The 25,996-nt window shown below is 51.0% G+C and overlaps 2 protein-coding genes across 2 annotated transcripts; both read left to right on the top strand.

Moving 5' to 3' along the window:
* Positions 1 to 603: 603 nt before the first annotated feature.
* DPH1 (diphthamide biosynthesis 1) lies at positions 604 to 14,417 on the top strand (the record flags this gene model as incomplete). The annotated part of the gene is given in 13 exon segments (XM_080713987.1): positions 604 to 664; positions 5,805 to 5,957; positions 6,053 to 6,116; positions 7,842 to 7,963; positions 8,568 to 8,725; positions 8,869 to 8,990; positions 12,481 to 12,549; positions 12,887 to 13,043; positions 13,162 to 13,262; positions 13,707 to 13,845; positions 13,848 to 13,880; positions 14,024 to 14,164; positions 14,328 to 14,417. Coding segments are annotated over 13 exon segments (1,410 nt in total).
* Positions 14,418 to 14,527: 110 nt separating this feature from the next.
* OVCA2 (OVCA2 serine hydrolase domain containing) lies at positions 14,528 to 15,453 on the top strand (the record flags this gene model as incomplete). The annotated part of the gene is made up of 2 exons (XM_080714213.1): positions 14,528 to 14,699; positions 14,957 to 15,453. The coding sequence occupies exons 1-2, from the start codon at positions 14,531 to 14,533 to the stop codon at positions 15,451 to 15,453; spliced, it is 666 nt and encodes a 221-aa protein (XP_080570339.1). The 5' UTR covers positions 14,528 to 14,530.
* Positions 15,454 to 25,996: the final 10,543 nt, after the last annotated feature.

The raw sequence follows: 25,996 nt of genomic DNA, 5'->3' as shown, positions 1-25,996 counted from the left end.
TTTCCAAATAAAATGAAGGGCCGGGCTTGGTGGCGCACGCTTGTAATCCCAGCATTCCAAAGGCTGAGACCGGAGGATCTCAGCTACTTAGTGAGGGACTCCCCAATTTAGTGAGACCCTGTTTCAAAATAAATAATAAAAAATAAGGCAGAGGGTGTAGCTTGAAGGCCTAATGTCCCTGGGTTCCATCCCCAGACCCGCAAAAAAAAAAAGAAAAAGAAAAAAGAAAAAAATTTAGGGCAGGGGGTGTAGCTAGGAGGTAGAAGTTGGCCCCTGAGTTCAATGCCAAGACCCACACAAAAAAATAAAAATATAAAATATAAAATATGTCTGGGAGTATAGGTAGAAAGTCTCCGGGTCCCATCCCCAGTATCACCAACCCCCCCCCCCCAAACAAAACAAAACAAAACAAAACAAAAAACACTAGAGGATCCAGAGAATCCAATCCAAATCTCTGGACTAAGATCTCCACCTCCTAGGTCTCCCCCTAGCGAGAATCCCCGCCCCTCGCCGACCGCTCGGCGATCGATCGCAATGTCTGAGGTCTGCGCAATCTGCGTTCTTTCTGCACTGTCTTTTTGGTCTCCACGTGGCAGGCAGGTGATGGCGGCGCTGGCTGTGTCGGAGGCCTTGGAGCCGGGCGGCCAGAACGGCCCTCGCAGAGGTGGGTTCTGCAACGTTGCGACCTCCAGACCTCGCGTCTCGGGGTGGGACCCCCAAGTCAAAGACAGGACCAGCTCTGGCCTTTCCCCAGCAGATCCGAAAGCTCCCTCTGTGACTCTCGCGGGAGCTGTCCCGGAGCGCAGTAGGGCCTTTTCTTTCTAGTCTCAGGGCGCGGCCGAGAGCAGCCCCTCCTCGGAGCCTGGAGTCTTCTAGTCAGAACCACCCTGCCTTGGCTGGCCGAGACGCGGGAAGATTGTCGGTCGGACGACCTGAGGGGCCCGGCCTGCTGCCTTGGGCGTTTCACCAGTGCGCAGTGAGGGAATGTGTTTTGGAAAGAGGCGCATGCCTAGCTCACTAGGCACTGAGTGCCGCCCAACACCAGGCCTGCGCCAGACGCAGGGGTACAGCCCCTCGCTCAGAATCTGTCTCCCAGCGGGTCATGTGTTAAACATTCTATGAAACAGTGTTGCATACTGATGTAGGCAGAAGATGACAGCTGCCTGATGCTGGAGGCCCGGGAACTTACGGAGCTGCCCTAGTATTAGCTTCTACATCCCCAAAACCATAGGGACGTGGTTCTGTCAGCAGAGGCTTTGCTATAATTAACCATGACAACTACCCAGAAACCGCAACTGTTGGTAGCATTCAAATCTAGTCTCGAGGCGCCAGGCAGCCCCCATTATAGGGACCCTAGCAGAAGTTCTGGTGTGTAGTACAATCTTAGTCCGTATTCTCTGGATAAATTGTGTGTGTGTGGTGGTGGTGGTGGTGGTGCTGGGGGTTGAACCTAGGGACATTCTACTTCTCAGCTTCATCCCCAGCCCGAATTTTTTATTCTTTATTTTGAAACAAGGTCTCACTAAATTGCAAATGGCCTCATTAAGTAGCTGAGGCTGGTGAAAACCCGGATCCTACTGTCTCTGCCTCCAAGTACTGGGATGACAAGCGGGTGTGCTGGCTGCTCTGGATAAATTAATATCTTGCCTTTTCACATTACCAAACTGCCTCCTAACGAGATTTGTAGGAGTTGAGTAGAACTGTATTATGGAGAGTAGGATGAGCCCAGATGAGGGCTGCAGCCTTACTAAAGAGCTACAGTATTTTATTCTTTGTTCAAAGGAATGTTATTTGTATACTTCTTTTTGCCCGGGCTGGACTGCTAGCCCAGAAAGGACAAAGCGACTTTTTTTGTCCTTACCTTTATATCCACAGTTCCATGTGTTGAGTGTGCTTGCTTGTTTGCTTGTTTTCTCTTTCTTTCTTTCTTTCTTTCTTTCTTTCTTTCTTTCTTTCTTTCCTTCTTTCTCCTGAACTCAAGGGTATTCTACCTCCAAGCTACACCCCCAGCTCATTTTATTTATTTTGGAACATGGAAGGTCTCATTAAGTTGCAGAGGGCCTCTCTAAGTTTCTGAAGCTGGCCGCAAACCTGTGAGGTTCCTGGCTAGCCTCACAAGTACTGGGATTACAGGTGTGCACCCCACACCCAGCTGAGTGTGTTCTTTCTTCCCTTCTTGGATTAGTGATAAGGAGCACAATAATTGGACCAGGAACTGAAGTCAATATAGAATTTATTTCTCTTTTTTTTTCCAATGGGGGGAAAAGTACGCCTGGGGATGGAACCCAGGTGCATTCTATCTCCGAGCTACACCCCCCAGCCCTATCATTTATTTATTTATTTATTTATTTATTTATTTATTTATTTGGTAGGTCTGGGGATGGAACCCAGGGGCATTTGACCTCTGAGTAAACCCTCTGCTCTATTTTTTTATTCTTTATTTTGAAACAGGGTCTTGCTGAGTTGCTGAGGGCCTCACTAAGTAGCTGAGGCTATCCGCAAACTGCAATCCTCCTGTCTCAGCCTCCCAAATGCTGGCGTTACAAGCGTGCGCCACAACTCCCGGCTTTTTTAAATTTTTAAATTTTTTGGTGGTACTGGAGTTCCTGGAAACCCTTCTACCTCTGGGCTACACTCCCAGACACCTAATTTTTATATTTTTATTCGGAAACGGGGTCTCTTTTTTTTTGGGGGGGGGTGGTACTGGGGTTCCTGGAAGCCCTTCTACCTCTGGGCTACACTCCCAGACCTATTTTATATTTTTATTTAGAAACAGGGTCTCCTAAGCCAGCGCGCGCGGCTGGCTTCGAACCTGCGCGATCCTCCTGTCTCCGCCTCCCAAGAGCGGGGATTACAAGCGTGCGCCACCACGCCCGGCGGAAACGGGGTCTCTTAAGCCAGCGAGGCTGTCTTCGTACCTGTGCGATCCTCCTGTCTCCACCTCCCTAGCGCGGGGATTACAAGCGTGGGCCACCACGCCTGGCATTCTTTATTTTGAAGCAGGGTCTCACTGAGTTGCTGAGGGCCTCACTAAGTAGCTGAGGCTCTCCATGAACCATCCTCTGGTCTCTCTGCTTCCCAAAATGCTGGGATTACAAGTGTGCACAACCACGCCCAGCTCTCAGCCTTATTTTTATTCTTTTTTTTTTTTTTTTTTTTGGTGGTACTAGGGGTGGAACCCAGAGGCTTTCTACCTCCGGGCTATACTCCCAGACCTTTTTTATATTTTATTTGGAAACAGGGTGTCACTAAGTTGCGGAAAGCCTCACTAAGTAGCTGAGGCTGGCTTCGAACCCGTGCGATCCTCCTGTCTCAGCCTCCCAAGCGCAGGGATTACGAGCGTGCGCCACCACGCCCGGCTTTATTCTTTATTTTGAAGCAGGGTCTCACTAAGTTGCAGAGAACCTCACTAAGTAGCTAAAGCTGACCGTGAACTGGTGATCCTCCTGTCTCAGCCTCCCAAGTACTGGGCTTACAAGCATCCCCATGCTCAGCTTTATTTCCCTTATAAGTGAGAAGATGAAAGCGAGTAAGGAGTCTTTTAAGTTAGTGCTTCTAATGGCTTGTGTATAGATCTCATATCTAGGACCTCAAGGCTCCCAAGTGTTTTTGGGTTTGGGGAAGCAGGAACATTTCCCAGACTGGTTGGACCAGCTAGGCTCTTGGGAACAGTTGTCTGGATTCAGACTTGTTCCCTTTTGCCCTGAAGCCCCATCGCTGGTGTTACCTCTACTCTTCAGAAGGGGTGAGCCATACTCTTCATGGACTCAAGTCTTTGAATCCCAATTACCTCACAGCATGCAAATTTTGCAGATTTTCTCCTGGTTTAATGAGTTCTCTCTCTCCCTCTCTCTCTCTCTGATACTGGAGATTGAATGCTTTTTTTTTTTTTTAATTTATTTTATGACACTGGGGATTGAACCCAGGGGCATTCTACCTCTAAGCTATACCTAGCCTATTTTTATTTTATTTTTATTTTTTACAATACTGAGGATTGAATCCAGGGGAATTCTACTTCCGAGCTCTACCCCCAGTACTATTTTTTATACTTTATTTTGAAACAGGGTCTCAGTTGCAGAGGGCCTCACTTTTGTTTTTCTTTCTCTCTCTCTCTCTCTCTCTCTCTCTTTTTTTTTTTTTTTTTTTTGTGTGTGTGTGTGTGTCTGGGGATGGAACCCAGGGGCATTCGACCTCCAAGTTACACCCCCTGCCCTATTTTTATTCTATCTATCTATCTATTTATTTATTTATTTATTTTTGTGGTACTGGGGGTGGAACCCAGAGGCTCCACCTCTGGGCTATACTCCCAGACCTATTTTATATTTTATTTGGAAACAGGGTCTCACTAAGTTGCTGAGAGCCTCACTAAGTAGCTGAGGCTGGCTTCGAACCTGTGCGATCCTCCTGTCTCAGCCTCCCAAGCATGGGGATTACAAGCGTGCGCCACCATGCCCAGCTGTTCTTTATTTTGAAGCAGGGACTCACTGAGTTGCAAAGGTCCTCACTAAGTAGCTGAGGGTATCTGGAAACCACAATCCTCAGTCTCAGCCTCCCAAATGCTGGGATGACAAGTGTGCACCACCACGCCCAGCTGGTTTTTTTTTTTTTTTTTTTTTTTGGTGGTACTGGGGTTCCTGGAAGCCCTTCTACCTCCGGGCTACACTCCCAGACCTATTTTTACATTTTTATTTGGAAACAGGGTCTCCTAAGCCAGCGCACGCGGCTGGCTTCGAACCTTCGCGATCCTCCTGTCTCTGCCTCCCAAGCGCGGGGATTACAAGCGTGCGCCACCACGCCCGGCCTGGGGTTTTTTTAATTTATTTATTTTTTGCGGTACTGGGGATGGAACCCAGGGGCATTCTACCTCCGAGCTACACCCCCAGCCATATTTTGTATTCTTTATTTTGAAACAAGGTCTCACTGAGTTGCAAAGGGCCTCACTAAGTAGCTCAGGCTGGCTGCATATCAGAATCATCCTGTCAAAGCCTTCCAAATGCTGGGATTACAAGCATGCACCACCATGCCTGGCTCTATTTTTTGCTTTGAAACAGGGTTCATTGGGTTGCTGAGAAGCTCACTATGTTTCTGAGGCTATGCTCAAAACTGTGATTCTCCTGTCTCAGCCTCTCAAATACAGGGATTACATATGTGTGTCTCCATGACCAATTTGTTTATTCCAGTACTGGGGATGGAACCCAGAGGCATTCTACCTCCAAGCTATACCCCCAGCCCTATTTTTTATTTTTTATTTTGAAACAGGGTCTCACTGAGTTGCAAAGGGCCTCACTAAGTAGCTGAGGCTGGCCTTGAATCGCAATCCTTCTGTCTCAGCCTCCCAAATGCTAAGTATTACAAGCGTGCCCCACCATGCCGAGCTCCATGCCCAGTTTATATTTCTATCTTCATTATTAATTCCGTGGGAAAGAAATCTGGGCCAGTCTGCTATGGTGGCACATGTGTGTCATCCCAGTACTTGGGAGAATGAGAGAGGAGGATCGTAGGTTCACAACCAGCCTCAGCTACATAGGTCCTCTGCAACTTAATGAGACCCTGTTTCAAAATAAATAATAAAAAATAGGGTGGAGGGTATATCTTAGAGGTAGAATGCTCCTGGATTCAATCTTCAGTACTACAAAAATAAATAAATAAATAAAAAATAAAATTGGACCGGGCATGGTGGTGCATGCTCTGGGTCAGCCTCTTTGGTGTCTGGGATCTGGGCCTTAAACTTGGAATTCACAGTTTTATCTGGGTTTGGCTATGGTCTAGGCCAGAGATGGACTCAGGTTTTATATTTGTTTTAGGTCGGACCCCTCGGGGCCGGCTGGCCAATCACATCCCCCCTGAGATATTGAACAACCCCCAACTGCAGGCAGCCATCCAAGTCCTACCTTCCAATTACAACTTTGAGATCCCCAAGACCATCTGGAGGATCCGACAAGCACAGGCCAGGAGGGGTGAGCTGTGGGGTGGTTGGAGGGGTTGCCTACCTGGATGTGGGGATGTTGGCTTCTTCTGTCCCTCTCCCTCATGTCTCTGCTCTGTCTTCCAGTGGCTTTGCAAATGCCTGAAGGCCTCCTCCTCTTTGCCTGTACCATTGTGGACATCTTGGAAAGGTGAGGTGCATACTGGGTGTGGTGGCACACACTTGTAATTCCAGCATTTGGGAGGCTGAGACAGGAGGATCCTGGTTCATGGACAGCCTCAGCTACTACTTAGTGAGGCCCTTTGCAACTCAGTTAGACTTTGTTTCAAAATAAAGAATAAAAAAGTAGGGCTGTGGGTATATCTCGAAGGTAGAATGCCCCTGGGTTCTATCTCCAATACCACAAAAAAAAAGAAAAAAAAAAAAAGAAGAAAGAAAGAAGAAAAGAAAAGGTGCAGGCACTGGAGAAGAAGCTGAGCCAGGCCCTCTGTGCCCAGTGGTGGCCCGCCTGGCAGCATTTTTTCCTTCTGGAGCAGCCCAAACCAACTCTGGGCTTGTTAACCCTTATAAATTGCCCTTCCATTACAAAATTTGAGTGAGAGGAAGAAATTAATTCTAGTCTCTTCAAAATCAGGCCCAGAGAATGTGGTGGGGCCTAGGAAGGACACTCAAGGCTGCCCCTGAAATGGGCTGAGGGACTACCTGGGGGGCACCTTTTCTTTCCTCAGGAGCATTTTAGGGAGCAGGGGGAAAGAACTTCCTGGGGAAAGGTAGTCAGTTTTTCTACCCCCATGCTTCTAAGTTTCTTCGGTACAATGAGCCATCCTTGGGAGGGGGGAGCGCTCTGCCATCTGGAATAGCGCAGGCACAGGCAGGGGAGGGAAGTGGGGGGAGGTCAGCTCGTGCAGGGAGCCTCCCCCTTGCCTGCTGCTGTCCCCTCACCCTGCTCCCCTTCCTGCTGCCACAGACCCACTTTCTTGCTCCCACCCTCTTGCCCCTTGGGGATGCTCTCTGGGGCTCAGGCCAATTTGCATACATTTTAATCTATAAAAAATTAAGTGCTCTGGCTGACTCAGAGCCTGGGCTGCATTCTAAGGAGCTGAATAATCTGCTTCTGTGCACAGTCTGATTTGGGGATGGGGGTAGAGAAGGGGGTAGTTAGCAATAGCTCAGCCTCCCCCACCACGGAGGGACCCCAGTCATTAAGCCAGGCTCTGCACCTCAGGTGCAGGTCTTGGGAAGAGCTCAGTGTTCTGCTCTGTTCCTGTGGTGAGTTCAGGGGGTGCAGGGTCTTCCCCACCCACCCCCATCCCCAGTGATTCAGGCCTGGCAGCAGATCCCATGGCAATGTGCTGGCCAGAGCCCACTCTTCCTGACGCATGAGCCGTGTGGGTGGTACCGTGTGCTGTGGGGGAGCTGCGCATGGGTCCCCCATCCTGGGCACCCAGGACCTTGCCTCTGGGTGGAGTAGAAAGGGTCTGAGCTAGAGGGGGGCTCTGTATAGCCATGCATCCATGCCCATGGATACTGCAACGCCAGGGCCTGGGAGTGGGGCCTCTGTGTATGTGCATGCTCACCACCCTGGGTCGGATGTCAGAGTCTTGGGGGATCTGTGTTGGACACCATGCATGCCCAGCTGAAGACTGGGGGTCTTGCTTGCAGTCTGAACCTTGGCAGTGGAGTCAGGGTACCACAGAGGCATCTTCATGTAGCAACTGTTCCAGGAGCTGCTGCCAGGACTGAGGGAGGTGGCAGCTGTGTCCCTCCTACTCTTTGTTGGAAGAAGTGGCAGCTGCCAACCCAAGGAATTGGGAGATGTAGGGAGAGAGGAGCCAGGCCCTGAGGCACCTCCACAGAGTTACGGCTCTCCCACCTCTCTCCTGTGTCACTGACCCATTGTTTCCCCACCCCATAGGTTCACAGAGGCCGAGATAATGGTGATGGGTGATGTGACCTATGGGGCTTGCTGTGTGGACGACTTCACTGCGAGGGCCCTGGGAGCTGACTTCCTGGTGCACTATGGCCACAGCTGCTTGAGTACGGAGGCCAGTACATTAGCATGCTGGCAGGGAGGCAGGCTGCCCACAAGTCCTCAGCACAGCGCGCCGCGGTGGCGCACACTTGTAATCCCAGTATTTAGGAGGCTGAGACAGGAGGATCCGGGTTCGCAGCCAGCCTCAGTTACTTAGTGAGACCCTGTTTCAAAATAAAGAATAAAAAATAGGATTGGGGGTGTAGCTTGGAGGTAGAATGCCCCTGGATTTCAGGCCCAGTACTGCAAAAAAAAAAAAAAAAAAAAAAAAAAAAAAAAAAAAAATTTGTCAGCACAGGGCCTTCTTGTCCCACGTGCAGGCACAGGCCTTGCTTTAGGGATGGCCTCGGCCTTCCTTCTCTCCAGGTGGATCTTTCCTTTGGATTTGGTTGCCTTGGAAACCACACTGCTGTCCCAGATGTGGGTGTTTGGAAGGCTGTTAGTGGTAGAGCGGCTGGCCCTGCTGAGTGACAGGAGAAGCTTCTAGGGGACCTGTGACCCCTCATTGTGCTCCCTGCTGAAGCCGTGGTCCTGGCTGCTCAGAGATTGGCCTGGACCAGGGTTTCTGCCCCTCCTGCCTTCCAAAACAGTTTCCTGAATTCTCCCCAGTTCCCATGGACACCACAGTCCAAGACTTCCGGGTACTGTATGTCTTTGTGGACATCCGGATAGACACTGCTCACCTCCTGGACTCTCTCCGCCTCACCTTCCCCCCAGCCAGCGCCCTTGCCCTGGTCAGCACCATTCAGTTTGTGTCAACCTTGCAGGTAAGTGGAACGGGGGTCCCAAGCATCCTGTGGAACAGACTTTTACTCCCCACGCTGTTCTTGGACGCTCACACCAAGTGCCCCGGCCAGTTCCTCTGGTTCGGGTCCTCCTTCCACTTGCTTCCCTTCCCTCATCCTTGCAGTCAGCTGCCCAGGAGCTGAAAGCCGACTATCGTGTGAGCGTCCCACAGTGCAAGCCTCTGTCCCCTGGGGAGATCCTGGGGTGCACATCCCCCCGACTGCCCAAGGAGTTGGAAGCCATTGTGTAAGTAATGGGGCCAGCTGGGTGTGGTGGTGCACACATGTAATTTCAGCAACCTAATGAGACCCTGTTTTAAAATTTGAAACACTCAATAATATAGGGCTCAGAGATAGAATGCTCCTTGGTTTTGATCTTCAGTACCGCAAAAACAAAACAAAAAATACCTGGGGGCTGTAGCCATGTGGTGGTGCGCACCTGTAATCCTAGTAATTGGGAGACTGAGACAAGAGAATTGTAGGTTTGTGGCCAGCCTCAACATGTCAGTGAGACCCTGTTTCAAAATAAAAGCTGGGCATGGTAGAGCATATTTGTAATTCCAGCATTCAGGAGGCTGCCAACTGGAGGATCGCAATTCGCAGACAGCCTCAGCTACTTAGTGAAGCCCTTTGCAACTCAGTGAGACCCGGTTTCAAAGTAAAGAATAAACAAGAGGGCAGGAGGTGAAGCTCAGAGGTTGAATGCCCCTGGGTTCCATCCCCAAACCCACACACACACAAAAATAAAAATAATAGTAACAATAATAGGGTGGGGGTAGCTCAAGAGTTAGAACATCTCTGGGTTCAATCCTCAGTACCAATTAAAAAAAACAAAACTCTGGGGACCATGTCATCAAGACATGCCCATGCTTGTAATCCCAGTACTTGGGAGGCTGAGACAAGAGGATCACAGGTTCACAGCCAGCCTCAACTACTTAGTGAGGCCCTCTGCAACTTAGACCCTGTTTCAAAATAAAGAATAAAAAATAGGGTTAGGTAGCCGGGCATGGTGCCGCACACTTGTTATCCCAGCATGTGGGACCTGTTTCAAAATAAAGAATGGAAAAAAAAAAAAAATAGGGCAGGGGGTGTAGCTTGGAGGTCAAATGCCCCTAGACCCGCAAAAAAAAAAAAAAAAAATTATAGGGTTAGGGGTGTAGCTCAGAGGTAGAAGGCCCTGGGTTGAATCCTTAGTACCACAAAATAAATAAATAAAAGTAAATAAATAAATAAAGACGTAAGAAGTGTACCCAGGGAGCCTGGCGTGGTGGTGCATGCCTGTAATTCCAGTACTTGGGAGGCTGAGATAGGAGGATTGCAGGTTCAAGGCCATCCTCAGCAGCAAGCAACCTAGTATGACCCTATTTCAAAACCAAAAATAAATAGATGTTCATCATACAGGAAAGGAAAATGAATCTAAAGGTCCTTACCTGTATGCCCAAGGTCACCCTGCAGAGTGGGATCAAAGAAGGACTAGACTTCAGGTTTTCTCTCTTTCTCTGGTGCTCAGTCCACATCTGAAAGCTTTGCCTGAGGTAGGGACAGGAATCAGAGGGCCTCATGGGGGATGAGGGTAGGCTAGGAATGGTGGGCACATAATTGGAGAAGATGGATGGGCACACCCAGGCTGCAGCCCCATTAATTCAGCATCCGGACAGCTAACAAGCAGGAGCAGCGTATCTCCTGCCGCCTAATTATTTTAGGTAATGGAAATGCTTAATGTTGTGTGAATGCAGCCAGCCTCAGAGCCAACAGCTCCCCTGCTTGGCGCTGGGGAGGGAGCCCTGCCCCCAGCTAATGGCAGGGGAGGAAGGAGGGGCGCTCCCTGACTCAGCCCCGCCTCTAGGGATTGGAAGCTGGTCCCACGTGCCAGCTGCACCCACACAGGACACCTCTCCCCCTGGGCAGGCCCACTTCCAGGCCTTTCCCAGCCCAGACCTGCACCTCTAGAGGCATTCTCCGTGTGTCTACACTGGGTCAGCCTTGAGCTGATGGATGCCTACCCTTGGGGGCTTCAAGGTGTGTGATGGCGGAGAGGTACCCTGTGTGGATATTGGCTGTTCGTCACAATGAGGTGTGTTCAAGAGAGAGAAGCTGTCGTGGGTTGGTTATCTTCCCCATCTTGGAGTCTCCATGGCCTGGGATGGTACTGCTGGACAGCATCTCCTAGGGTATGCATGGTGGTTGTGCCTGCTATCAAGTTACAACAGCCATGGAATTTGGGGCATGTGCCTTACGATCCTCAGCTCTATCTTCTGTAAAATGGGAATACTGTTGATGTCTTAGGGGTTATTTGATAGGCGTGAGTAAGCTTTTACACATCAGCTACTTAGACTGAGTGTAGAACACAGAGGACACCAAGCCAAGAAACAATAGCTTTGTCTATAACACAGTCCCTGGACCCAAGAGCAAGCTTGGGCAGAGAGTAGCCAGTGTAGGCTCTGGAACTTCATTCGTAGGGTAGTTGGCACCTTGAGCACTATGTCCCACATCTGTATTGAGCTTGGTAAGGGAAGATCTGTCTCCACTTCCAAATTAGCCTCTCTAGAACCAGGTGGGCGCTTTTATTTGGAGTCTGTCATTATTGCCAAGGCCTCTCTGTTCGTTTCTTTTTTTTTGCGGTACTGGGGATGGAACCCAGTGGCCTTCTACCTCCAAGTGACACCCCAGCCCTAGTATTTTATTCTTTATTTTATTTTATTTTATTTTTTTGCAGGTCTGGGGATGGAACCCAGGGGCATTTGACCTCCGAGCTGCACCTCCTGCCCTATTTTTTATTCTTTATTTTGAAACCGGGTCTCACTGAGTTGCTGAGGGCCTCACTAAGTAGCTGAGGCTGTCTGCGAACCGCGATCCTCCAGGTCTCAGCCTCGGGAATGCTGGGATTACAAGCGTGCGCCACCACACCCGGCTAGTTTTTTTTTTTTTTTTTAAAGTGGGGTCTTGCTAAGTTCCTGAGGGCCTTACTAAATTGTTGAGGCTGATCTTCAACCTGCAGTCCTCCTGTGTCAGCCTCCCAAGTCCTGGGATTACAAGCATGTACCACCATGCCTGGCTAGTGGGTAGGTGTTTTTTTTGCGGGTCTGGGAATGGAACCCAGGGGCATTCGACCTCTGAGTATACACCCTGCTCTATTTTAGGTTCTTTATTTTGAAACTGGGTCTCAGAGTTGCAGAGGGCCTCAATAAGTAGCTGAGGTTGTCTGCGAACCGCGATTCTCAGGTGTCAGGCTTCCGAATGCTGGGATTACAAGCGTGCGCCACCATGCCCGGCTTAATGGGTAGTTCTTAAATTCTGCATTGTAAACCGCAGATCAGCCAGGCATGGTGACACACACTTGTAATCCTAGCATTTGGGAGGCCAAGACAGGAGGATCATGGTTTGCGGACAGCCTCAGCTACTTAGTGAGGCCCTTTGCAACTCAGTGAGACCCTGTTTCAAAATAAAAGAATAAAAAATAGGGCTGGGGGTATAGCTCAGATGTAGAATGCCCCTGGGTTCCATCCCCAGCACCATAAACAAACAAACAAACAAACAAACAAACAAACCACAGGTATCTCGCAGTCATTCAGGTCAGACTTCTTGTTTTACTCATGAGGAAACTAAGGCCCCAAGAGGCGAAATGATTTGTTTCAGTTCACATAGTCAGGAGCCTGAGCTCCTGAGAACTCGGGTCTCTAGACCTCTCTAAGATGCTATACCCCATTCCACACTTAAGAGTCTCTTTCATCCCACAGGTATCTTGGAGATGGCCGCTTCCATTTGGAGTCTGTCATGATTGCCAACCCCAATATCCCCGCTTACCGGTATGGGCTGTGTGGGGGTCTAGGGGTGAGATTTCCTGCCCCTGAGGAGTGAGTCAAAGCTTCCTCATTCTCCCATAACTATGAGGGTCTAAAACACTTGGGTCCTGCATCTGGGCATTAGACCCAGGGCTGCTGCTGCCCACCTGGAATTCACAATGAGACCCTAAAACACTCCCCAATTCTTTCCTGCTCTAGCTGTGGACTGGTTGTCCCAGTAACAACCTCTGTTCTATCTTGGGCCTGATTTCCTAATGACCTGCTTGGGGCCTGAGTTGGGAGTCTTATAGTAGAGTCCTAGGAGTGGCTGTCACAGTGACCCTGACAGCTTCTCTTCCAGGTATGACCCGTACAGCAAAATCCTATCCAGAGAGCACTATGACCACCAGCGCATGCAGGCCACTCGCCAGGAAGCCATAGCTGCTGCTCACACAGCCAAATCCTGGGGCATTATTTTAGGCACTTTGGGTCGCCAAGGCAGTCTGAAGATACTGGAGGTCAGAGGGCTCCGGATGGCCTCTGGGGAAGGGAACTGACTAGAAACCCACCTGGGAAAATCAGTAGGCTGAGGGGGTTAGCTTTGGTTACCTCAACTTGGACTTCCTCTCCCAGTAGCACCTGGAATCCCGACTGCAGGCCTTGGGCCTTCCCTTCGTGAGGCTGCTGCTCTCTGAGATCTTCCCCAGCAAGCTCAGCCTGCTTCCTGGGGTGGACGTGTGAGTTTCTCCACCTGACTCTGTCTAGCCTGGCTCTTGTTAAAGAAGCTTAGAAGCTGGGTCCTGCCCAGCACAAACTGAAAGTCAATGGGAATTGCTTTCGTGATTATAAAATTTTAATGTTTACCAAGCACTTACCTGACATGGGCTACCCTTAGCTATGGTCACCTGCTTTGTCTGGCCATGGGGCTTAGAGGTCATGGAGACATCAGAGTAGTTCTGGTGAAATGAGACTGAGGGGTGGCTGGGGGTACCATTACAAATGAGCTGCCCTGAGAAAGTTCATGGTGGAGGAAACAGGAGAAAATAAGCGACAGTATAGTATACTAAATAGCAGTAGGTGACAGTCTTTAGGATTAATGTCTTGCTGGAAATGCATATGTTGGGGACAGCCATGTTCTTGGGTGTGCTGCCACCTTGGGTCTGACCTGCTTCCTCTCCCAGGTGGGTGCAGGTGGCATGTCCGCGCCTCTCAATTGACTGGGGCACAGCTTTCCCCAAACCACTGCTGACACCGTACGAGGTAAAAGCGAATTTTGAAAACCTGTGGGAGTGGGCTTTGTCACGGGAGGGCTCTAGTTCATAGGTTCTAAAGTCTGTCTTGCATCCCTTAGCCAAGTGATTGCTCTGCTCTGTGTGACCTTAAGCAAGTCTCATAATCACTCTGAACCTCGCATTTCCTTTCTACAATATGGGGATAATACATCCTTTATAGGTTGTTGTGAGGTGTGAATAATCCGGGTGCAGTTTTCCTCCGCTAGGCGGCCGTGGCCCTGAGGGACATTTCCTGGCAGCAGCCCTACCCCATGGATTTCTATGCTGGCAGCTCTTTGGGGCCTTGGACAGTGAACCACGGGCGGGGCAGAACCCCCCAGGGCCCTGGCCAGACACCTTTGGGGAAGGTAGGCTTGGATAACAGGGAGAGGCAGCCCCTCGCAGCGGCCACGGTGTGCCTTGGTGGGCGGTGAGCTGAGGCCGCCACCCTGCGACCGCAACGGGAAGTGCATGGGAGCAGAATGGAGGTGATCACAGAAGTGAGGCCCTGATCTAAGTTCGCGACTTCAGGTGCAGGAGGGGCCCTCGAGCTCCTCTCCAGCTGCGGCTTGCGAGGAATGCAGCTGCAGCGACGAGAAAGTGGCGCAGCCGGCTCCCTGAGAAGCCCGGGAACCAGGTATCCCCCCTGCTCGGCTGTGACCCCGCCCTCGGGGGCGGAGCCTGCGCTTGCCCCGCCCCGAGCTCCGCTTCCGCCCGCCCCGAGGCCCCGCAACATGGCTGCGCGTCCGGCCCTGCGCGTCCTGTGCTTGGCGGGCTTCCGGCAGAGCGAGCGGGGCTTCCGAGAGAAGACTGGGGCGCTGAGGAAGGCGCTGCGGGGCCGCGCCGAGCTCGTGTGCCTCAGCGGGCCTCACCCGGTCCTCGACGCTGCCGGGCCCGACGCCGGTGAGACGAGCCCCGCCCGGGAAGGCCCCAGAGCCTTCTCCATTTTGCCTTGGCCGCTTGGGGTTGGGCACGCCTCAGCTATCCCTACCCGGGGGCCCCTCTCCTTCCACTCGGCTTTCTGGTCACACCCCTGCCCTGTGCTCGAGCTTCCCCCTCGTCTGACTTCCTGTCTCCCCCACCTCCTCCCTTCCCCATACATCTCTGGGTTGACGCCGGCCCCTGGCCTACCTCCAACCTTTTCCCCCATTTGCTTGTAGTGCCCTGCCCTCCGGAGGAGCAGCCTCGAGGCTGGTGGTTTTCCGAAGAGAAGGATGTTTTCTCGGCACTGGAAGAGCCGACGGTGTGCAGGGGCCTGGAGGAAGCCCTGGAGACGGTGGCACATGCACTGAGCAAGCTGGGGCCTTTTGACGGACTGCTCGGCTTCAGCCAGGGGGCTGCACTGGCAGCGCTTGTGTGCTCCCTGGGCCAAGCGGGCGACCCGCGCTTCCCCTTGCCTCGGTTTATCATCCTTGTATCTGGTTTCTGTCCCCGGGGCCTTGACCTCAAGGAATCCATCCTGCAGAGCCCTTTGGCACTGCCTTCCCTCCATGTTTTTGGGGACACTGATCGTGTCATCCCCTCTCAGGAGAGTAAGAAGCTGGTTGGACAATTCCCTGGAGCTATCACCATCACCCACCCTGGTGGCCACTTCATTCCAGCAGCTGCAGCCCAGCGCCAGGCTTATCTCAAGTTCTTGGACCAGTTTGCAGAGTGAGAGATCAACAGATGCCGGGCGTGGTGTCACGAGCTTGTAATCCCAGCATTTGGGAGGTTGAGAGGAGGATCGTGGTTGGTGGACAGCTTCATTTACTTAGGCCATTTGCAACTCAGTGAGACCATGTTTCAAAATGAATGAAAATTAGGGCTGGGAGTGTAGCCCGGAGGTAGACTGCCCTGGGTTCCATCTGCAGTACTGGGGGGAAAAAAAATCTCAGGACACTGATTATTAAAGAGCCCTACCCTGCACAGAAGATGGACTTTGATTTCTGATAAACATGAAAAAGGCCAGAGAGCCCTGGGTGAGAGCAGGTGACCTAGGAAAAGCAGGGGCTGGCATCACTGTGAGTGCCATACAATAAAGTAATAGTTTGGATTCTGAGAATCTTTTCCTGGCACACACAGAAAAACCCATTTTATATTAAGCAGCCCTCGTATACAGTTTCCTGGCAGCACCAAGCAGGGAGGTACTTCCAGATGTGAGCCCATAGGACGGGCCTATGCACACATACTTACATAGGACGGGCCTATGCACACATATACTTACATAGGACGGGCCTATGCACACATATACTTACATAGGACGGGCCTATGCACACATATACTTACTTTTTTTTTTTTTTGGTGGTCCTGGGGATGAAACCCAGGGGCTTTCTACCTCCAGGCTACATTCCCAGGCCTATTTTATATTTTATTTGGAAACAGGGTATCACTAAGTTGCTGAAAGCCTAAGTAGCTGAGGCTGGCTTTGAACCTGTGTAATTCTCCTGTCTTAGCCTCCCAAGTCCTGGGATTACAAGTGTGCACCACCACCACAAGCTGGGTTTTCTTTGTTTTCTTTTGTTGTGGTCCTGGGAATTTAAGCCAGGGGCATTCTACCTCCCAGCTATACCTCCAGGTCTATTTTGTGTTTGTTTATTGCATTGGGGATTGAACCCAGGGGCATTCTACCTGAGTTGCACCCCCAGCCCTATTTTTTTTTTTTTTTTTGAAACAGGATCTCACTGGGTTGCAAAGGGCCTCACTAAGTAGTAGCTAAGGATGTCCTTGAACTGTGATCCTCCTGTCTTAGCCTCCCAAATACTGGGATTATGAGCGTGAGCCACCATGCCTGGCTTGTTTATTTTGAAACAGGATTGCACTAGGTTAATGAGAGTCTCACTACTTGCTGAGACTGTCCTCAAACCTGTGATCCTCCTGTCTCAGCCTCCTAAGTACTGGGATTATAGGTGTGTGCCACCACACCTGGATACTTATACATTTCTGGTGAAAATCTTGAGTTCCAAACTGAAAGAAAGGAGGCCTTGGTGACTGCATTAGGAAGGATTTACACCTGAGAAGTTCTGAAAAGAGGTCACTTGGTAAGACTGCCCAGGCTGCGGTCAGGCTTCCTCCCTCCTGACCACCCAGAATTCTGAGTTGGTCTCCCTCAATCTCTGTCTTCTCAGCTGTCTTCTCCCCAGCTGCCCTCGTGCCTCTTAACTGAGCTTGCAGGTGGTACCAAAGGTGGTACAGAATGAACTGCCTCTTCCTAAGTTGATTCCATCTGCAGTGTTTCTGGGATTGATACTATTCATAATTGGTGATGCTGATTATTGCTGTAGTGAATATGGCCAAGGCCTAAGTAGCCAGCTGGTTTGCTCTTGGGGAGCGCAGTAGTCCTAGTCTTTTCTAGCCATTTTCTTCCCACTTCTAATGCCCTGCCCTGCCCCACACTGCTTTTGACTTCTTTCCTGCCACAGCAGATCCTGCCTACTCAGCCATAGTATTCTGCAGGGAACTTTGTAACTGAGCATGAATGAGGGTTAAGAAACACAGCACAAATATTCCAGTTTATTCTTCTGACAATCACATCCTTTACCCAAAGTTTCAGATTCCTCACTATAGCTTGAAGCTGTCAGAGATAAAGAAGAATTATCTGCTCAGAGTCCCAGTTTCCTGGGTTTAGAACCTTTACAGCAGAAAGTGTGTGTTGGGAGAGGTGAGGACTGAGGCATCTCTGCTTCAGTCTTATTTTTTGGTACTAGAGATTGAATCCAGGGGTATTCTACCTCCAGGCTACATCTGCAGTCCTTTTCATTGTTTTATTTTGGAATAGAGTATCGCTAAGTTGCTAGGGCTGGCCTCAAACTTGGATCAGCCTCCCAAAAGTACTGGAATTAACAGTTGTCTACCACCATGCCTGGCACTGTTTGTTTATTTTGCAGGGCTGGGATTGAACCCGGGGGCATTTGGCCTCTGAGCCCCCAGCCCTAAATTTTGTTCATTTTGAAACAGGGTCTCACTAAGTTGATGAGGCTGTTTTAGAATCTGTGATCCTCCGATATCCCAGCCTCCTGGCACTCTTGGTTTTTTCTTTCTTTCTTTTTTTTTTTTTTTTTTGGTTTTCTGGTGGGTCTGGGGATGAACCCCGAGGGCATTCGACCTCTGAGCTACACTCCCTGCCCTATTTTTTTTCTTTATTTTGAAACGGGGCCTAAGTAGAGGCTGTCCACAAACTGGATCCTCTGGTCTCAGCTGAGATTACAAGCATATGCCACTATGCTCGGCTTGGCTTGTCATTCTTGTTTTAAACAGATTCCTTTGCTGGGTGTGGTGGCGCACCTGCTTGGGAGGCGTGCTTGGGAGGCGGAGACAGGAGGATCATGCAGGTTTGAAGCCAGCCATGCTGGTTTAAGAGACCCTGTTTCCAAATAAAATAGGTCTGCCAGTGTAGCCTAGAGGTAGAAGGGTTTCCAGGAACCCCAATACCACTCCCCAAAAATAAAAAGGATTCCTTGCAGCCAGGTGTGGTGGCACACGCTTGTAATCCCCGCGCTTGGGAGGCAGACAGAGGAGGATCATGCAGGTTCGAAGCCAGCTTCACTGGCTTAAGAGACCCTGTTTCCAAATTTAAAAAAAAAGAATATATATATATATATATATATATATATATATATATATTCATATATATATGTATATATTGGGTCTGGGAGTGTAGCCCAGAGCTAGAAGGGTTCCATCCCCAGTACCAGCAAAAAAGAAAAGGAGTCCTTGCCAGGTGTGGTGGCACATGTCTGCTCCTAGTATTTGGGAGACTGAAATAGTATCACAGGTTTGAGGCCAGCCTCAGCAACTTAGGGAGACCCTGTTTCAAAATGAAATAGGTAGCCGGGGGTAGTGGCGCACGCTTGTAATCCCCGCGCTTGGGAGGCAGAGACAGGAGGATCGCGCTGGCTCCAGAGACCCTGTTTCCACATAAAAAGTAAAAAAAATGGGTCTGGGAGTGTAGCCCGTGGGAGTGTATCACAGAGGTAGAAGGGCTTCCAGGAACCCCAGTACCGCCAAAAAAAAAAAAAAAAAAAAATAGGGCTACGGTGTAACCTGAAGGTAGAATGTTCCTGGGTTTAATCCCCAGTACCAAAGTAAAGTGATCAGTCCCTTGACAAAGAGACTCTGAAACAAATTGAATTACTCCTGTGGTGTAGGCATGTTGGATTCAGCCCATTAGGATTCCTGGCTTTTTGGTAAATAATTGCTGGGTCTGCAGATAGGATTCAAATACCCTCCTGGCAATCAGACTGCCCCTTTAGCCAGTCCTAAGATGTAAGCGTCGTGACTTGCATACTCTGGCTGCTTTTGCTTGGAATTATGAGGAAGATGGATGGAAAGAGGTTGGGAAATTAATTTTAAGCCAGGGCTTAAAATTATAAGAGGGGGTTTCTCTAGAGATGGCCCATATTTTCCCTTGAATGTGTGTAATCTTTTTTTATTTTTTGGGGTACTTGGGATTGAACCCAGGAACATTCTACCCCAGAGCTATATCCCTATCCCTATTTTATTTTTACTTTGAAACTGGGTCTCCATAGGTTGATGAGTCTCACTACTTGCTGAGGCAGTCCTCGAACAAACCTGCCTGTCTCAGACTCCCAAGTACTAGGTTTACAGGCATGCACCCCCACACCTGGCTTTAAATAAATATCTATGTCTGGAGAAAAAGGGAGGAGAGGACACAACAGTAGTCAGAGCAGACGTGCTTTGCTTGGGGAGAAGAAAATACCTCCTGAGCATCAGAATGTTCCGGTGAGTAGACAGACCATGTGGCCCACTGGCTCCCAACGAGGGGTGTGTGTCCCCTCCCATCACTCTCCAGGAACAGAATTTTACAGATTGTGCCATTCATACACAGATTCTACTGACCACTTACTCAGGAGCATCTGTTAAGACCCCAAGCTGGGTGTGGTGATGCACGCTTGTAATCACAGCATTCGAGAGGCTGAGACTGGAGGATCGTGGTTTGAGGACAGCCTCAGCTACTTAGTGAGGCCTTTGCAACCCGGTTTCAAAAATCAAGAATAATATATATATATATATATATATATATATATATATATATATATATATAATGTATATATGGCAGGAGGTGTAGCTTGGAAGGTCGAATGCATCTGGTTTCCATCCCCAGACCCGCAAAAAAAAAAAAAAAAAAGACTTGGACCCCCCCCCCCAAAATAAAAAAACTTGGGTTCCTGCCAAGCATGATAGTATATCCTTGTAATCTCAGCTACTCGGGAGGTTGAGGTAAGAGGTTCAAAAATTCAAGACCAAGCCGGGTGTGGTGGCTCACACTTGTAATCCCCGTGCTTGGGAGGCTGAGACGGGAGGATCGCACGGGTTCGAAGCCAGCCTCAGCTACTTAGTGAGGCTCTCAAGCAACTTAATGAGACCCTGTTTCCAAATAAAATATAAAATGGGTCTGGGAGTATAGTCTGGAGGTAGAAAGCCTTTGGGTTACACCCCCAGTACCACAAAAAAAAAAAAAAAAAAAAAAATCAAGACCAGCCTGGTCACCTTAGTGAGACCCTGTCTCAAAAAGGGCTGAGGATGTAGCTTAGTGGTAGAGTACTCTTCAGTACCAAAATCAAAACAAAACTTGAATTCCGCTGGGTGTGATGACACACTTGTAATCCCAGCACTTGGGAGGCTGAGACAGGAGGACTGCACAGGTTCAAAGCCAGCCTCAAATACTTAGTGAGGCTTTCAGCAACTTAGTGAGACCCTGTTTCCAAATAAAATATAAGATAGGTCTGGGAGTATAGTCCAGGGGTAGAAAGCCCTTGGGTTCCATCTCCAGTACCACAAAAATAAGTAAAAATTACCAAAAAAAAAAAAAAAATAGGGGTGGAGCTGGGTGTGGTAGCGCTTAGGCCTTTTGCAACTCAGTGAGACCCTGTTTCAAAATAAAGAATAAAAAATAGGGCAAGGGGTGTAGCTCGGAGGTTGAATGCCCCTGGGTTCCATCCCAGACCTGCAAATAAATAATAAAGCCGGTGGTGGCACATGCTTGTAATCCCAGCATTGAGAGGCTGAGACAGGAGGATCTGGGCTTGCAGACAGCCTCAGCTACTTAGTGAGGCTCTTTGCAATTCAGTGAGAACTTGTCTCAAAATAAATAATAAAAAAGAAAAATAGAGCCAGAATGCCCCCGGGGTTCAATCCTCAGTATCCAAAAACAAACAAAAAAGGCTGAGAGGGGTGTAGCTCAGTGGTAGAATCCTGTTGAGTCCAATGCTCGGGACTAAATAAATAAATAAGAAAGGAAAAAAAAAAGCTAGAAGATTGCAGGGGTTTTTTGTTTTGTTTTTTGTTTTGCGGTACTGGGGATGGAATCTGGGGGCATTCTACCTCCGAGCTACACCCCCAGCCCTATTTTTTATTCTTTATTTTGAAACAGGGTCTCACTGAGTTGCAAAGGTCCCCACTAAGTAGTATGTCCTCAAATCCCAATCCTCCTGTCTCAGCCTCTCAAATGCTTAGATTACAAGTGTGAACCACCATGCCCAGCTTTTTTTTTCCCCCCCAGTATTGGGGATAGAACCTAGGGGCATTCTACCTCAGAGATACACCCTCGGCCCTATTTTTTCTTTATTTTGAAACAGGGTCTAAGTTGCGAAGGGTCTCACTAAGTAGCTGAGGCTGGCTGTGAACCTGCGATCCTCCGGTCTCAGCCTCCTAAATCCTGGGATTACAAGCGTGCGCCATCATGCCCAGCAGGGAATCCAAGGTTTGAAGACAGCCTCAACAATTTAGTGAGACTCTGTTTCCAAATTAAAAAAAAAAAAACGTTTGTAATCCCAGCGTTTGGGAGGCTGAGATGGGAGGATTACAGTTCTTGGACAGTCTCAGCTACTTAGTGAGGCCCTTTGCAACTCAGTGAGACCCTGTTTTGTTTTGTTTTGCGGGACTGGGGGTGGAAACCAGGGGCATTTGACCTCCAAGCTACACCCCCTGCCTTATTTTTTATTCTTTATTTTGAAGCAGGATTTCACTAAGTTGCAGAGGGCCTCACTAAGTAGCTGAGGCTGTCCCTAAACCGTGATCCTCCGGTCTCAGCCTCCGGAATGCTGGGATTACAAGTGTGTGCCACCACACCCAGCTTATTCTTTACTTTCTTTCTTTTTTTTTTTTTCTTTTTCTTTTTTTTCTTTTCTTTTCTTTTTCTTTTTTTTTTTTTTTTTTTGGTGGTACTGGGGTTCCTGGAAGCCCTTCTACGTCTGGGCTACACTCCCAGACCTACTTTTATATTTTTATTTGGAAACAGGGTCTCTTAAGCCAGCAAGGCTGGCTCCGAACCAGCGCGATCCTGTCTCTGCCTCCCAAGCGTGGGGATTACAAGCGTGCGCCACCATGCCTGGCTATTTTCTTATTTTTTATTTCTTGTGGTACTGGGGATGGAACCCAGCAGCATTCTACCTCTGAGCTATGCCCCCAGTCCGTCCATCCATCTGTCTGTCCTTCCTTCCTTTCTTTTTCTTTGTGTTACTGGAGATGGAAACTAGGGGCATTCTACCTCTAAGCTACACCCACAGCCTTATTTTTTATTTATTTTGAAACAGGGTCTCACTGAGTTACAAAGGACCTTACTGAGTAGCTGAGGCTGTCCTCAAACCTCTATCCTCCTGTCTCAGCCTCTGGAATGCTGGATTACAAGCCTGTGCCACCAACCCTGGCTCTTTATTTTTGAAACAGAGTCTTGTTAGGTTGATGAGAGTCTCACTACTTGCTGAGTCTGTCCTTTCTCCTGTCTTAGCTTTCCAAATACTAGGTTTGCAGGCATGTGCCACCACTAGGCTCCCAGCCTTATTATTAATTAATTAATTTATTTATTTATTATGGGTCTGGTGATGGAACCCAGGGGCATTTGACCTCCAAGCTACATCCCTTGCCCTATTTTTTATTATTATTTATTTATTTTTGCGGGTCTGGGGATGGAACCCAGGGGCATTTTACCTCCGAGCTACACCCACTGCCCTATTTTTTATTCTTTACTTTGAAACTGGGTCTCGCTGAGTTTCAGAGGGCCTCACTAAGTAGCTGAGGCTGTCCGCGAACCGGGATCCTCCAGGTCTCAGCCTCCCGAATGCTGGGATTACAAGCGTGTGCCACCACGCCCGGCTATTCTTTAATTTTTGAGACAGGGCCTCACTAGGTAACTGAGGCTGTCTGCCAACCGAGATCCTCCCATCTCAACCTCTCAAATGCTGGGATTACAAGCATGGGCCACCATGCCTGGCTCCCAGCCCTATTTAAACAGGGTCTCGCTAAACTGCTGAGGCTGGCGTAGAACCTGCCATACTCCTGTCTCAGTCTCCCCATTACTGGAGTTATAGGCTATTTCCACCATGCCGGATGCACAGTCATGTTTTTGAAGGTCACTACTCATATGTCACTGGTACTGCAGGATTTTAGCCTCTGTGGTACTCCTCTTTTTTTGGTTAGGGTACTAGCAATTGAGTCTTGGAGCATTCAACCTCGAGCTATATCCCCCCCGGCCCTATTTTACTTTTATTTTGAAACAGGATCTCACTAGGCTGATGAGAGTCTCACTACTTGAGACTGTCCTGGAACCTGCCGATGTTCCTGCCTCAGCTTCCCAAATACTAGGATTACAGGCTTGTGCCACTGTCTATCATCATTCCTCTTCTGGGTGAATTTGAGAATTGAAACTGGAATTCAACAAATAAAAGTAAATAGGCGAGAATGATGCTCTGTCCAAACACTTTAAGGACCAGGTCTCTGAGACTCGTCCGTGCACCGGATTCTGGAGGGTTAGGGACTTATTTTCACTCTCCTGGCTCAAGAGAAATTGGGCAAGGAGTGAGGGGTAGGCTGTGGCTGTATCGGGAAACGGACTCAAGGGTTTATCTTCATCCTCTGTCTGCTGGAAGAACGGTGGCGTATTTAAGAAGACTTTCTTTCATCTATCCTGCTTCAGTCCCCAGGAGGCACAGAACGCTGTGAGTCTCCGGGTCCCAGCAGCCTCATTCCTACTGAAGAGAAAAGTCCATATCCCAGAACCACCTCGTACTCTCGCCATCCCTCGGCAGCGCTAGATGGGCCGGGAGGGCAGGGCAGTGAGGCGGGCTTTCGGGCAGGCTCCACGGAGGGCTCCCTTCAGCGCCGGCGGATGGGCTGAGCCCAGGGCGCCTCCGCGGCCGCGCGGGATCCTGCCTTGCCGTCCCCGCCTGCTCCGGCTCGGCCTGCAGGACTGGGGTGGGTGGTGCGGTGCGTGGGCGTGCTGCGGGGCGACCATGGCTGTAGACTGTTACCTCCGGTTCCCACAGTAACAATCGAAAGCCACGGTTGCCCTGGAGACGCGGGGGCGGGGCGCGCCGCTGACGACAGCGCGGCGCTGGGGCAGACTGACGTCAGCACCGCGGGGCGGGGGCGGCGCGGGGGCGCGGGCGGTGTGCGCGTGCGCGCGGGCCGCTGCCCCTCCGCCCCCGGGGACGCGGCGCGCGACGGCCTGGTGGCGGCGCCCGCGCTGGGTCAGCACCGCGGACAGCGGCGCGCGGGCGGCGAGCGCGGGGCGCCGGTCTGCGGTCCTGGGGCGGGGCCAGGCGTCGGTGGCCATGACTAGAGACTGTTACTGAGGGCGGCCCGGGCAGTAAGCAGTCTAGAGCCAAGGTGCCGGCGCGCTGCCGGGCGGGGCGCTGCAGCTCCTCCCCGCGCGGCCCGGCGCTCGCGGGCAGCACGCGACTCCTGACGTCAGAGCCCGTGACGTCAGGGCCGCCCGGAGGCGCTTTCCGGGCGGGGGTCGTCGGGGGCGGGCGGTCCCTCCAGGGCCCCGCCCCCGCTGGTGGAGCGCGGACCGCGCCGCTCGCTCGCGGAGGCGGGAGTCGCGGGCGCCGCGGGCGGGACGGAGTCGGCCGCGGAGGGTCGCCGGGCAGCCCGGGTCCGAGACGGCGCCACCCAGGCGGCGGCAGCTGCGCCTCCCGCCGGCGTCCCTGCTGAGCCGGTCTGGGCCGCGGGCTTGAGTCAGCGAGCTACAGAGGGGCGGCAGGAGGGGCGCCAGCACCTTCTCCCCACTCTTTTGGCAGGATGGCGCAGGAGCCCCCCGGAACGCCTCGAAGGACTCCGGGGTCCGTGCTTTGCTCGCTCCTCCTCCAGAGTGGCTGCATCTCCATCTGGGCGCCCGCAGGTGCTGGGCGAGGTCGTGTCCGCCCCTGGCCCCCACTCCACCGGCCGCGAGACCCCCGCGCCCCCATCCCCACTCCGGGGAGACCCTCCAGCCGGCCGCCCGCCGCTCTGCTCTTCCCTCCCAGCCGCGTCCGCCCTGGGCCCGCTTACCTGGGGCCGCGTCGCCGGCGCCGCTGGCCTCCTGCAGCCCGGCCGCGCGGCGGCTTTTATAGGCGCGCGTAGTACTCGTGCGGCGGCTCATTCATGCGGCCGCGGCTCCTACACACTGACGCGCTGCCGACGTCAGCGGGGAATTTAGGAAACGGGAAAAGGGGCTATTTATAGTGTCGGGAGGGGGGAGCGAAGCGACTAGGAGCTGGGAGGGGGAGAGCGAGCGCGGAAGCAGGATCAGGTAGAGGGAGCCCGCGCCCCCTGTCCTGGCCCACAAGGGGTTAACTTTCCGGAACTGCGGGATGGGGGGCCGGGGGAGGATGGAGCCGGGAGGGTGCAGCGGGCCGTTACATGTTTATTCACTCTCCCCTTCCGGAGCTCTAGGACTCCTGGGGACTCGGTCCTCTGTCCCGCCCAGCCTTCAGGGGTCCTCACCCACTAGCCCACACCCCCTCTCAATTCTTGGTATTGCACGATACCCAGCGTTGGCATCACACCCCACATGGCCACTGTGCTGTCCTCGTCTGCTCTTCCTGGAGGATAGGAAAGGAAGTTGTACCCTCGAGGGGTCTGGGGAGCAGGTAGGGCTCAAGCGTCCAGGGGCTGGTGGAAAAGGGTAGACCAGGAGTCTTGGAAGGCTTTGTGGAAACTGGGCTGGAGAAAGGAAGGCCCAGTAAAGTTTTAGGTAACATCAGGAGCTGGAGATTAGAGGGAAAGCTATAAAGAAATGTTAGGGGGAGGCATCAGGTGTACCAGACGAAAGGAAGGGCATAGTGGGTTGGTTCCCGCCTGTAATCCCAGTATTTGGGAGTCTGAGACAGAAGGATTGCCAGTTCGAGACCAACCGAAGCAATTTAGCAAGCAACCTAGCAAGACCCTGTTTCAAAACAAAAGGGGCAGCAGAATGTGGTGGCCCAGGCTTGTAATCCCAG

This window comes from Muscardinus avellanarius (genome assembly GCF_963383645.1).
Source record: "Muscardinus avellanarius genome assembly, chromosome: 16".
NCBI lineage: Eukaryota > Metazoa > Chordata > Mammalia > Rodentia > Gliridae > Muscardinus > Muscardinus avellanarius.
This window is presented reverse-complemented; position numbering and strand designations above follow the sequence as displayed.